Below are 13,603 nucleotides of genomic sequence, written 5' to 3'. Positions count from 1 at the left end.
ATTTTCCCACAGTCTATGTTTTGCTGATTGTAGCCCTGTGGTGTTGTCATTCCATCTATTTTTTTTGCCAGGGAGTCTTGTTATATCCCCCAGGCTGGAGTGCAGTGGCACGATCTGGGCTCACTGCAACCTCCTCCTCCCAGGTGCAAGCAAATCTCCTGCCTCAGCCTCCTGTAGCTAGGACTACAGGTGCATGCCACCACGCCCAGCTAATTTCTGTATTTTTAGTAGAGATGGGGTTTCACCATGTTGACCAGGCTGGTCTTGAACTCCTGACCTCAAGTGATCCACCCGACTCTGTGTCCCAAAGTGCTGGGATTACAGGCATGAGCCACCTTGCCCAGCCTGTATTATTTTTCTCTTTTCCTCAGCAGCCAGATGCCCTGTGTTATATTCTTGCCACCACTCCATTTTTACAGCACACAATAAAAAAGATTTGATCATACTTAATTTGCCTAAGCATTTGAAACAAAAATTAATTCTGGGATGTTTGTGTAAGTTTGTAAAAATAAGAATGCAAGTCTAAAATCCACAGGAAAAATATATTTCTGCTTTGTTAAAATATCTGCTAAAAATAAAAAACCAAACTAAGTAAGCAGAAATAAATTAAGAAATGGGAAGCAGTCTTGAAAATCAATCTTCCCAGAGTTTATATTATTAACCAACTCGGAAATAAGCAGTGCCAGGGAGAGGTATGTGGCTCCTCAAGGCACTTGGGTCTCTTATGGCTTAGAAGTCCTCCAAATACATACATCAAGGTTTCCCAAAAATATGTCAATGAAAACCCACATAACTATTTTTGTTTGTTTGTTTGTTTTGAGACGGAGTCTTGCTCTGTCACACAGGCTGCAGTACAGCTTGCTCACTGCAACCTCCGCCTCCCAGGTTCAGGAGATTCTCCTGCCTCAGTCTCCTGGGTAGCTGGGACTACAGGCACACGCCACCACGTCCGGCTAATATTTGTATTTTTAGTAGAGACAGGGTTTCACCACGTTGGCCAGGCTGGTCTCGAACTCCTGACTTCAGGTGATCCAACCTCCTCGGCCTCCCAAAGTGCTGGGATTACAGGCATGAGCCACCATGCCCAGCGAAAGCCCACATAACTATTTATCTTCACTTTAATTCTCTTGCTTCCAGGTTACCGTTAAAAAATTTGAGGTTAGTATATAGGAAGGAAGTCCTCTTACTGGATCAATGCCAAAAGGGTATGGTCCACCGAACACTCCAGGGAGGGCTGGGTTTAGCTGTAGAACAGGGTTCCCCCGAAGCGTCTCTTCACTACCATGACAGGAAAAAAGTCACATTTATTTTTGAACAAGAGAGGGAAACAACAAGGGTCCAGAAACTGACCCCAAAATAAACTGCTATAGCTATCTTGTCTTTTCAATAAAATGGGAGGGGAAAAAATAAAGAGGAGAGACTAGCAGCTGAGATTGAAGGATCCAAAATGACAAAAAGAAAAATTAAACACACAAACACACAATCAAGTAGGGAACTAGTAGGAATTTTTTAGTTTCCAAAAAAAATCATTTCTAGTCTTAGTTCCTGCATACTTGCTGAACAAATCACAAAGCACCTCACGGTGTGAAACATGAATGAGGAGACACTGTCACTACTTCCTAAAGAAGTGTCAGTTTACCACTTGTCTTAAAAATCAGGGCTGAACATGAAATGAATAAGCTTTGAATTTTAGCTTCTTCTGCAACTTACGTCCAATTATAAGTAAACATCGGCCGTACACTCCAGGATGACCCAAAGATATTAAGGGACTTGGAAAAGCAATCATTGTAGATGAGGCCAGTGTACATGGAGAACACACCCATCAATAAAATAATGTATCGACCACTGAACACAGTGCTAAACATCTGGGAACCAGAAGAAAGAAGTAATGAGAATGTACTCACTGCAGCTCACATTGTGATAATGTTATTCAGAATACCTGCCCCTTTCTCTGGTGCTACTTTACCCCATCCTGATTCAGAGAGCTTGAAGTAAAAACCAAAATACAATGCTAATGAGACAGTTACTTTCACAGGATGTGGCCTCTATTTTTTTATTAGGTTGGTACAAAAGTTATTGCGGTTTTGGCCATTTCTTTTGGCGGCCAAAACCGCAACAACTTTTGCACCAACCTAAATAATTTTTATTTTTTAGAGATAGGGTCTCACTATGTTGCCTAGGCTGGTCTCGAATTCCTAGGCTCAAGTGATTCTCCTGCCTCAGCCTCCAAGTAGCTGGGACTACAGGCACACACTATCACTTCCAGCTAGCACATGTCCTCTTTGGTGTGAAAATGAACATAACTTCTCTACTTCCTTTTGATAAATTCATGGATAAAAGACTTCCACATCATGACTTTCATAATGAATGCTTGGGAAATTACAAAATTTCAGTTCAATCAGATGTAACATAAACAATACCTCATTCTCATTCTTCTGGGAAAGGATCCGGCTCTCCCTCAGTACCATCCACACAGCAAAAAGGGTCATTAAAATGCCGTGACCAAAGTCTCCAAACATCACAGCAAATAGAAAAGGGAACGTGATAATAGTATATGGAGCTATAAAGAAACCAAAAAAAGAAAAATACAAAGTACATTAAACCATAGCAATTCCACAAATACCACATTCTTTTCCAACTCTGACCTCAAGTGATCCACCTGCCTCAGCCTCCCCAAGTGTTGGGATTACAGGCGTGAGCCACCATGCTCAGCCTTCCACACTCTTTTTTTTTTTTTTTTTTTTGAGACGGAGTCTCGCTCTGTCGCCCAGGCTGGAGTGCAGTGGCTGGATCTCAGCTCACTGCAAGCTCCACCTCCCGGGTTTACACCATTCTTCTGCCTCAGCCTCCCGAGTAGCTGGGACTACAGGCGCCCGCCACCTCGCCCAGCTAGTTTTTTGTATTTTTTTAGTAGAGACGGGGTTTCACCGTGTTAGCCAGGATGGTCTCGATCTCCTGACCTTGTGATCCGCCTGTCTCGGCCTCCCAAAGTGCTGGGATTACAGGTGTGAGCCACCGCGCCCGGCAGCCTTCCACACTCTTAAGATCAATATAAGGTGACTTATTCCCCAGCTGCCAGACAGATAGGACTCTCAGAGAAAATCTTTCATGGCAGAATCAACACACCTTCTCAAAGTAGCTAATGAAATTTGAGCTACTGATAACTTTTTCTAAAGAGAGATGGGGTCTTGCTCTGCCACCCGGGCTGGAGTGCAGTGGTGCCATCACAGCTCACTGCAGCCTGCAACCCCTGGACTCAAGTTATCCTCCCACCTCAGCCGCCCAAACAGTTGGAACTACAAGTATAAGCCACCATGCCCAGTCAATTTTTTTTTTTAATTACTGATAGAGGATTTTTTTTTTTAGATGGAATCTCACTATTTTGCCCAAGCTAGTGCTGAACTCCTGGCCTTGAGCGATCCTTCCACCTCAGCCTCCTGAGTATCCGAGATTACAGACATGAGGCACTGTGCCTGGCAGCTCTGATAATATTTTAAACAAAGAAGAACAGAGGAAACGAAGGTGTAACCCTGACAACATTGGTTTGTTCTTTGATTCTCTTGTAACTCGTGGGACCCCGCTCCCAGGGCAGGCCAGCTGTCTTCTCTTTGTGCAGCAACTATGTCCCAGTGGTATAAAGCTACATATCAGATAATGGACAGACGGAGAAAGTCCAGAGCAAAGCAGTTCTTGCATATGGCTCCAACTGAAAATGAATCCGCACACTCTTGATTTAACTCTCCAAATATAGGAGAACTCTCCAAATATAGGAGAAATCTGTGTTGTGTCTAAAATGGCCAATACTTGCTACATTTTTTCTGTCTAACCTTGGAACAAGGAAGCCAAAAAAAAAAAAAAAAAAAAAAAAAAAGCCATTTAAAAATATCAGACATCTTAGGAGAAACATTTTGCTTAAAGCAGTTAAAGCAGTTCCTGCAAATGATTTGCTAGAGAAGTCCAGGTGTTTTAGGGCTGTGAGGGCACATGAAAGAATCCAGTCTCATGAACTTTTCTTTTTTTGGAGACAGAGTCTCACTCTGTCACTCAGGCTGGAGTGCAGTGGCACAATTTTGGCTCACTGTAACTTCTGTCTCTTGGGTTCAAGCAATTCTACTGTCTCAGCCTCCTGAGTAGCTGAGATTACAGGCATTCACCACCAGGCCGGGCTAATTTTTTTGTATTTTTAGTAGAGATAGGGTGTCACCTGTTGGCCAACACCTCAAGTGATCCTCCCACCTTGTCCTCCCAAAGTGCTGGGATTACAGGCATGAACCACCACATCCAGTCAATGAACTTTTTTTTTTTTTTTTTTCTGAGACGGAGTTTCACTCTTGTTGCCCAGGCTGGAGTGCAATAACGCAATATTGGTTCACAGCAACCTCTGCCTCCCAGGTTCAAGTGATTCTCCTGCCTCAGTCTCCTGAGTAGCTGAGATTACAGGCATGAGCCACCATGCTGGCTGATTTTGTATTTTTAGTAGAGATGGGGTTTCTCCATGTTGGTCAGGCTGGTCTTGAACTCCCGACTTCAGGTGATCCACCCGCCTCAGCCTCCCAAAGTGCTGGGATTACAGGTGTGAGCCACCACACCCAGCCCAGCCAATGAACTCTTAAAGGAACGCTACCTGACAGTAAACCTGCTCCTTACATCAAATGGGCACTTTTTTTTTTTTTTGAGACAGTCTTGCTCTGTCACCCAAGCTGGAGTGCAGCAGCATGATGTCGGTTCACTGCAACCTCTGCCTCCTGGGTTCAAGTGATTCTCATGCCTCAGTCTCCCAAGTAGCTGGGACTACAGGTGCGTGCCACCACGTCCAGCTAATTTTTGTATTTTTAGCGGAGGCGGGGTTTCACCATGTTGGCCAGGCTGGTCTCAAACTCCTGACCTCATGTGATCCACATGCCTCAGCCTCCCAAAGTGCTGGGATTACAGGTGTGAGCCACCATGCCCTGCCAGAATGAGCACCTCTGCAAAGGAAGTACACAAGAGCTGAGGTGTCAACATGTTTATTTATTTTTTAATAGAGATGGGGTCTCATTATATTGCCCAGGCTGATGTTGAAATCCTGGGCTCAAGCAATCCTCCTATCTCGGCCTCTAAAAGTGCTAGGATTGGCTGGGTGCAGTGGCTCATGCCTGTAATCCCAGCACTTTGGGAGGCCAAGGCGGGCAGATAACGAGGTCAGGAGATCGAGACCATCCTAGCTAACATGGTGAAACCCCGCCTCTACTAAAAATACAAAAAAATGGCTAGGCGCAGTGGCTCACGCCTGTAATCCCAGCACTTTGGAAGGCAGAGGCAGGCGGATCACCTGAGGTCAGGTGTTCGATATAAGCCTGGGCAACATGGTAAAATTCCATCTCAACAAAAATACAAAATTAGCTGGGAGTGGTGGCACATGCCTGTAATCCCAGCTACTCGGAAGGCTAAGGGAGGAGAACTGCTTGCACCTGGGAGGCAGAGGCTGCGGTGAGCTGAGATTGTGCCATTGCACTCCAGCCTGGGCAACAAGAGTAAATCTCCATCTCACCGAAAAAAAAAAAAATTAGCCGGGCATGGTGGCAGGTGCCTGTAGTCCCAGCAACTCAGGAGGCTGAGGCAGGAGAATGGCGAGAACCTGGGAGGTGAAGCTTGCAGTGAGCCAAGATCGTGCCACTGCACTCCAGCCTGGGCGACAGAGCGAGACTCTGTCTCAAAAAAAAAAAAAAATAAAACAAAAATTTTAAAAGAAGTGCTAGGATTAACATCTTAATTTTAATTCAGTTGTTCAACAGCATTTAAAGTGAGGTGTTAGAAGAAACAACTAACAAAAAGGCCAGGCATAGTGGGTCACACCTGTAATCCCAGCACTTTGGGAGGCTGAAGTAGGAGGCATGCTTGAGCCCAGGAGTCCCAGACTAGCTTGGGCAACATAACAAAACCCCATCTCTAAAAAAATTAAAAATTATCAGCCTGGGCAACATAGCGAAACCCATCTCTAAAAAAATTTTAAAAATTAGCCAGGCATGGTGACACATGCCTGTAGTCTCAGCTACTCCAGAGGTTCAGGCACAAGAATCACTTGAGCCCAGGGGGTTGAGGCTGCTGTGAGCCGTGATTGCACCACTGCACCACAGCCTGGGCAACAGAATGAGACCCAGTCTCAAAAAAACAATCATAAAATAAAAAATTAGCCAGGTGTGGTGGTGTGTGCCTGTGGTCCTACCTATGCAGGAGGCTGAGTTGGGAGGATCTCTTGAGGCCAGGAGTTTGAGGCTGCAGTGAACTACAATCGTGCTGCTGTACTCCAGCCTGGGTGACAGAGGGAGACCCTGTCTCAAAACAAACCAAACAAACAAACAAAAAACTCCAGAGTAAAAAGATAACAAGCTTTCTTTTACCTGGATTTATCTCTCGGTAAGTTCCAATTCCATAAGCGTCTACTATGTTCTGAAAGCCATAGGTAAACTTGTTGGTTTTGTTATAGGTTGGGGGAGTCTGGTTTGTCTGCATCCTGTTCAAAATGGAAGGTACAGTGGAACCACTGTGTTCCTGAAAAACATGAGCACATTTATCAAAATTAGCTTATCCTCCTAATTGTGGTGGTGGTGGTTACACAGGTGTGTATTTCTCAAAACTCATCAAATGATACACATAAAAATATGTATTTTCTTTTATGTAAATTACATCACAAAAAAACTAATGGAAAAAAAATAAAACTAGATTATCTTTCCCAGCCTTTGGGAAAACTGGGACAAGGTATAACATTTATAATGGAAGATTTCTATTAGATCCTGTGAAATACATCCTCAATGTGAAAAAAATTTAACTTTAAAATATGTCACCGGGCCGGGCGCGGTGGCTCAAGCCTGTAATCCCAGCACTTTGGGAGGCCGAGACGGGCGGATCACAAGGTCAGGAGATCGAGACCATCCTGGCTAACACGGTGAAACCCCGTCTCTACTAAAAAATACAAAAACCTAGCCGGGCGAGGTGGCGGGCGTCTGTAGTCCCAGCTACTCGGGAGGCTGAGGCAGGAGAATGGCGTGAACCCGGGAGGCGGAGCTTGCAGTGAGCTGAGATCCGGCCACTGCACTCCAGTCTGGGCGACAAAGCGAGACTCTGTCTCAACAAAAACAAAAAAAAAACAAAAAATATGTCACCAAAGAAAATGTAGAACTGCCTCCGTATCTGCCTTTTTATGAAAGTTGTTCTCCCCCTTTCATGGAGAAAGCAAAGTATGTTCTCTGGCTCTCCTTCTTCACTAGGTTCTCTTAACTTCCTGATCCCTTGCAGTCTGATTGAGCATGCTTATGCAAAGTGACTGGCTCCTGACCAAAGAGCTTCTCTCCCAAATGCACGCCCCTGACATTGGAGATCTTTGGTGAAAATCTTTCTTCCTTAGGAGTTCTCCTCCTGCTCGCTAACCATTCCTTTTCTCTCTTTGCTGGTTGTTTCTGCTCTGCCTACCTGATAGCATTGCAGGCCCCCAACCTTTTTTTTCTCTCTATGACCTCCCTCTTGGAGGTCTCATTGCCTTCCATTCTCATGACTCCCATCTTCCTTAGCTTTGTCCCCTTGACTGCTTGACATTTCCACAAGGACCTCAATGTGACTGGAACTGAACTTACCATCTCTCCCCAATCAATAAGCTTCTCTTGCTGAACATTTACTTCCATCATTGGAACCCTAATTCTTCTGGTCACTCAGCTTTGATGCCTCAAAAAGATGTTTAAATCTTTCTCCTTGTATTTCTCTTGCACCTTGCTAGGAACCAGGTATCCCAACTGATTTTTCCTGCAGAACATCTCACAATTCGTCATTTTTTTTTCCCATTTTCAAGTCCTACCTGGGGATTCTTATCATTTACTACTCTATGTCTACAATAACCTCCTAACTGAACCCGTACCTACAGAATCTCTTCACCCTTCAATCCAACCTAGATACTATCAGCAGATTACTCTTTTAAAACTGCTTTGAGCCAGAAGCAGTGGCTCACACCTGTAATTCCTGTACTTTGGGAGGCTGAGGCGGGTCGATCACCTGAGGTCAGGAGTTTGAACCAGCCTGGCCAACATGATGAAACCCCGTCTCAACTAAAAATACAAAAAGTTAGTTGGGTGTGGTGGCGCGTGCCTGTAATCCCAGCTACTCAGGAGGCTGAGGCAGGAGAATCACTTGAACCAGGGAGGTGGAGGTTGCAGTGAGCTGTGATCGTGCCACTGCACTCCAGCCTGGGCAACGAGAGCAAAACTCCTTCTCCCAAAAAAAAAAAAAAAAAACTCCGAAGGTGAAATGTCATAAAAATGACGTTAATGCTACTATTTATTTTATCTTTTGAGACAGAATCTCATTCTGTTGCCCAGGATGGAGTGCAGTGGTGCCATCTCGGCTCACCGCAAACTCTGCCTCCCAGATTCACTCCATTCTCCTGCCTCAGCCTCCCAAGTAGCTGGGACTACAGGCACCCACCACCACGCCTAGCTAATTTTTTGTATTTTTAGTAGAGACAGGGTTTCACTGTGTTAGCCAGGATGGTCTTGATCTCTTGACCTCGTGATCTGCCCGCCTCGGCCTCCCAAAGTGCTGGGGTTACAGGCATGAGCCACCGTGCCCGGCCAAAAATGACGTTAATGTTACTATTGATGGGAACCTCTCTTCCTGGCCACGAGCTGCGTTGCTAGCTTTGGGGACTCACCGTGCCCCTTCTGAGTGCAAACTGGATGGAGTCAAGGTCGGTGACAGGGCACCAGACCTCTGCAATCAAGCATTTCTGAGTCACGTCTATGTTGCACAGGTTCAGGGTGTGGTAGATGGCCTTCATCTTCCGCACTTTGATGAACCAGACACGGATGTTCTTAGCAGCCGCCTGCAGAACCCTCTGGCGGTGATCCTCCGTTTGATTTAGAACCTTTGGGGAGAAAAGGAACAAGCGAGGGATCCTTTTAACACCAGATTTAGATCTCAGGATATGAATGGCAAAGAGGCACAGCTTTCTGAAAAGAATTGCCAGGGAATTGTCTTTTTCTTCCTCTGGCTAGAATAGTTTCTTTTTTCCCAATTACAAGAAATTAGAGTTCTAGTTACTAACATTCACTTTTATTTAGCTTCAACCTGAAAAGAAAACTGAGAAAACTGTTTTTTCGCTTTTCTATATATGTTCAATCCTACCACCAGTCCAAGGCATAACAAATGTAGGTCACTACATTTAACTTGGCTCATTAAAGAGCAACAACTTTCTATGTGGGGACTGTAACTCAGACTTGAAGAAGTAGGCATCACAAGCCCAAGAGCTGATAAATGAACAAATCCACACAGAACCCCCTGCACATGGGTCAGCAACAGGAAAGGGCGGAAAGAGGCGGTGCTGAATACCACCACCTGCCTACGCTGGAAACATGGGCCAGGAGACGCCGCGGGATCAGGAGCACCTGTGATCTTTACAGGGGGCTTGGACTGCCACAGACCACTGCCATCATGAGGGCAGCTAAGGTGTTACCTTTATGTCAGGCTTCTCAGAGGAAAAAATGGTTCAGTGTTGATCCTTTCGAAACCAGTACAGATTTCCCTCAGAGGAATCACTGTGCCAAGACTAGGGTGGGAGGAAGGTACAGGAACATTTTACATTCCATTGGCGTAATACCAAATATTTAAGTTTTTTTTTTTTTTGAGACGGAGTCTCGCTCTGTGGCCCAGGCTGGAATGCAGTGGCGTGGTCTTGGCTCACTGCAACCTCCGCCTCCCGGGTTCAAGTGATTCTCTTGCCTCAGCCTCGCAAGTAGCTGAGATTACAGGCGCACGCCACCACGCATGGCTAATTTTTGTATTTTTAGTAGAGACGGGGTTTCACCATGTTGGTCAGGCTGGTCTCGAACTCCTGACATCATGATCCACTTGCCTCGGCCTCCCAAAGTGTTGGGATTACAGGCGTGAGCCAACACGTCCAGCCCATATTTCAGTTTTTAATAGCAGAAGTGTAGCTAAGCCTGCTGCTTCCAATTGGAAGAAATTAGGCAAGCAACCCAAAGCACAAGTCTCCACCATAGATAATTCTTCAAGTGAGTTCAGAACAAAGCAGTAATTACTCCCTGAAAAACTGTCTTGGGCAGAGGAAGGTGACCTCCATAAAGAGGTTTGTTTTGTTTTGTTTTTAAAAGCAAAGCCATGGCATGCTAGGGAAATACATCACTTGAAGATAGCTACTTTCTTTCCTTCTGGTTGTGGACTATTTCACAATTACTCTTACTCACTCCTGTAATCCCAGCACTTTGGGAGGCCAAGGCAGGAGGACTGCTTGAGGTCAGGAGTTCCAGACCACTTTGGGCAACATAGTGAGAACCTATCTCCACAAAAACATACCAAAAAATAATTAGCTGGGCATGACAGCAAGCACCTGTAGTCCTAGCTACTTGGGAGGCTGAGACAGATTGCTTGAGCCTAGTCGGTCAAGGCTGCAGTGAGCCAAGACTGTGCCACTGCATTCCAGCCTGGGTGATAGAGTGAGATCTGTCTTTAAAACAAAACAGAACAAACAAACAAAAAAACCTTTTTCTAGAAGGATGCTAAAGAAACTAGCAAACAATGTTCTATTTGCCTTTCTCTTTCCTCATCCCACTCCTTGGTATTCAATCCCTTTTAAACTTCCAGTTCCTACAGCTAGATTTTTAAAAAATCAAATTTTGGTCAGTTATAATGTCTACCGCACATGCTCTTTACATCTACCCATAGGACTGGAAGAAGATTAAGACAGCCTTAGAACCCAGAATGTACTAATATAGCCTATCACTCACCAGCAGTTCTAAAACTCTCTCTCTGGTTAAACAGGTAAGTGTATCTCAAAGGAGCCAGCAACAGTTCAGATTGGTGGGTCATACATGATGGAGGTCACTGAGAGTTGAAATGGAAGTTACAGGCTGGGCATGGTGGCTCATACCTGTAATCCCAGCACTTTGGGAGGCTGAGGCAGGCAGATCACCTGAGGTCAGGAGTTCAAGACCAGCCTGGCCAACATGGCAAAACCCCGTCTCTACTAAAAATACAAAAATTAGCCAGGTGTGGTGGCGGGCGCCTGTAATCCCAGCTACTTGGGAGGTTGAGGCAGGAGAATCGCTTGAACCCGGGAGGCAGAGGTTGCAGTGAACCAAGATCGCGTCACTGCACTCTAGCCTGGGAGACAGAGCAAGACTCTGTCTCCAAAAAAAAAAAAAAAATGGAAGTTACAACGTATCTCTAACAATTCTGCCACTGCCAAAAGGAACTGCCTTTGGGATTAAGCATGTTTATTAATATTCTAAGGGGGTAATCATCACTTTCATTCTTTCAAAGGGAACAAAGCCCCACTTACCAGTCTTTCCTTCCATGTACACATAGTTCACAACTCCTCCCTCAGAGCTCTGTGGTAACTGTAGTGTGCATAAACCACACTTACTGCAATTTGGCAAAACTCCAACACAGTCTCTTCTTGGGTACAAAAGTCACACCAGGGCTTTTTGGCTAGACTGTGTGGTTAAGATCAAAGGTGACCGCAGGGATGCATGCCGAGCTACTGGGACTGGCTGCCTCAGGAGGGTGTGTGGGAGAGGGCAGAACTGACTTCTCATATATTTTTAGATTGTTTGATATATATTTTTCTTAACTAAGCATACTTTTAAAAAATTATTATTATAAAAACTATCAGCCGGGCGTGGTGGCTCATGCCTGTAATCCAGCACTTTGGGAGGCCAAGGCAGGCAGATCATGTGGTTAGGAGATCAAGACCATCCTGGCTAACACGGTGAAATCCCGTCTCTACTAAAAAATACAAAAATTAGCCGGGCGTGTGGCGGGCGCCTGTGGTCCCAGCTACTCAGGAGGCTGAGGCAGGAGAATGGCATGAACCCAGGAGGCGGAGCTTGCAGTGAGCTGAGATCGTGCCACTGCACTCCAGCCTGGGCAACAGAGTGAGACTCTGTCTCAAAAAAACAAAAAACAAACAAAAAAAACTATCTCAGACTTGGCTTGGCACAATGGCTCACGCCTGTAATCCCAGCACCTTGGGAGGCTGAGGCAGGTGGATCACTTGAGGTCAGGAGTTCAAGACCAGCCTGGCCAATATGGTAAAACCCCATCCCTACTACAAATACAAAAATTAGGCCAGGCACAGTGATTCACGCTTATAATCCCAGCACTTTGGGAGGCCGAGGTGGGAGGATCACTTGAGGTCAGGAGTTTGAGACCAGCCTGGCCAACATGGTGAAACCCTGTCTCTACTAAAAATACAAAAATTAGCCAGGTTTAGTGGCACATGCTTGTAATTCCAGCTACTTGGGAGGATGAGGCAGGAGAATCGCTTGAACCTGGGAGGCAGAGGTTGCAGTGAGCCAAGATCACGCCATTGCACTCCAGCCTGGGCAAAAGAGCAAGACTCCGTCTCAAAAAAAATAAACGAAAATACAAAAATTAGTTAGGCATGATGGCACATGCCTGTAATCCCAGCTACTCAGGAGGCTAAGGCAGGAGGATCACTTGAGCCTAGGAGGCAAAGGTTGCAGTGAGCTGAGATAGCGCCATGGCACTTCAGCCTGGGTGACAGAGTGAGACTCTGTCTCAAAAAAAAAAAAAAAAATCTCAGAGTCATGAGGTGGAGAGGAATTGAATATGCTAGGCAACAACGAATCTAGATGCTTAGCATTCCTGTCTCGTTTGAGGAGGGCTAATGCTATTTTTAACCATCATTTCCTGACACTTTCTCAGCTCCCAGAAGGACATATTACTCATGGACATTTCTTTTTTTGGTATCCTGGTTTGCTACAGGTGCCTTGTAGACCATTAGCATTTCAAGGAAGGAGGATGGTCTTGTATTCCAGTATTTCACAAAAACAAATTCCTTCCAGCCTTCTGCATACCATTTGGAGATCATCAATTCTAGTATTCACTCCGGAAGCCATTTCCTTCCTCTCCTGTGGTGTCTCAGGACAGGGATAGAGTGAGGCTCGGAACCTGGAATGTAGGAACATCGAAGTTTCTTAACTTATCTAATTTAAATAATCTCAGAAAGTAATCCTAATGTACCAGAAGGACCAAAACAGGATTAGGTCAGACCAATGTATTAAGTCAATACTATTTTTCTTTTTTTTTTTTGAGATGGAGTTTTGCTGTATCACCCAGGCTGGAGTGAAGTGGCACAATCTCAGCTCACTGCAACCTCTGCCCCTGGGTTCCAGCAGTTCTCCTGCCTCAGCCTCCCGAGTACCTGGGATTATAGGCACCTGCCACCACACCTGGCTAATTTTTGTATTTTTACTAGAGATGGGGTTTCACCACATTGGCCAGGCTGGTCTCGAACTCCTGACCTTAGGCGATCCACCCACCTCAGCCTCCCAAAGTGCTGGGATTACAGGCATGAGCCACCGCGTCCAGCCTAAGTCAACACTATGTGAAATGACCTGCAGACGAAGCAATTATAACATCTGAACTATCTTGACATTCTCTGTAGCTATGAAATTCCCTTGAGATTAAAAAAAAAAAAAAAAAAGTAAAGCAAATTATATTGTAAATTAACGGAGTAAGATGGCATGGAAAAAATTCTGTCCCTAGGCCAGGCGCAGTGGCTCACGCCTGTAATCCCAGCACTTTGGAAGGCTGA

The 13,603-nt window shown here is 45.3% G+C and overlaps 1 protein-coding gene across 20 annotated transcripts in view; it reads right to left on the bottom strand.

Annotated features, from left to right (window-relative positions):
• ATP6V0A1 (ATPase H+ transporting V0 subunit a1) overlaps window positions 1-13,603 on the bottom strand; it is a 63,743-nt gene that overhangs the window by 25,791 nt on the left and 24,349 nt on the right. For all 20 annotated transcript variants that reach the window (XR_006693014.3, XR_012425853.1, XR_012425854.1 and 17 more), the window contains exons 9-14: window positions 12,864-12,957; window positions 8,678-8,890; window positions 6,381-6,531; window positions 2,421-2,560; window positions 1,711-1,865; window positions 1,188-1,278 (exon numbers count right to left, since the gene is read on the bottom strand). Coding sequence is in view for 14 of the 20 variants with exons in the window: in XM_045374815.3 (XP_045230750.2) it covers window positions 1,188-1,278; window positions 1,711-1,865; window positions 2,421-2,560; window positions 6,381-6,531; window positions 8,678-8,890; window positions 12,864-12,957 (844 nt within the window). In the remaining 6 variants the exon portion in view is untranslated. The remainder of the gene's footprint in view (window positions 1-1,187; window positions 1,279-1,710; window positions 1,866-2,420; window positions 2,561-6,380; window positions 6,532-8,677; window positions 8,891-12,863; window positions 12,958-13,603) is intronic.

The sequence above is a fragment of the Macaca fascicularis genome, chromosome 16, assembly GCF_037993035.2.
Source record: "Macaca fascicularis isolate 582-1 chromosome 16, T2T-MFA8v1.1".
NCBI classification, from domain to species: domain Eukaryota; kingdom Metazoa; phylum Chordata; class Mammalia; order Primates; family Cercopithecidae; genus Macaca; species Macaca fascicularis.
Note: the sequence above shows the minus strand (reverse complement) of the source record. Positions and strands in the feature narration are given on the sequence as shown.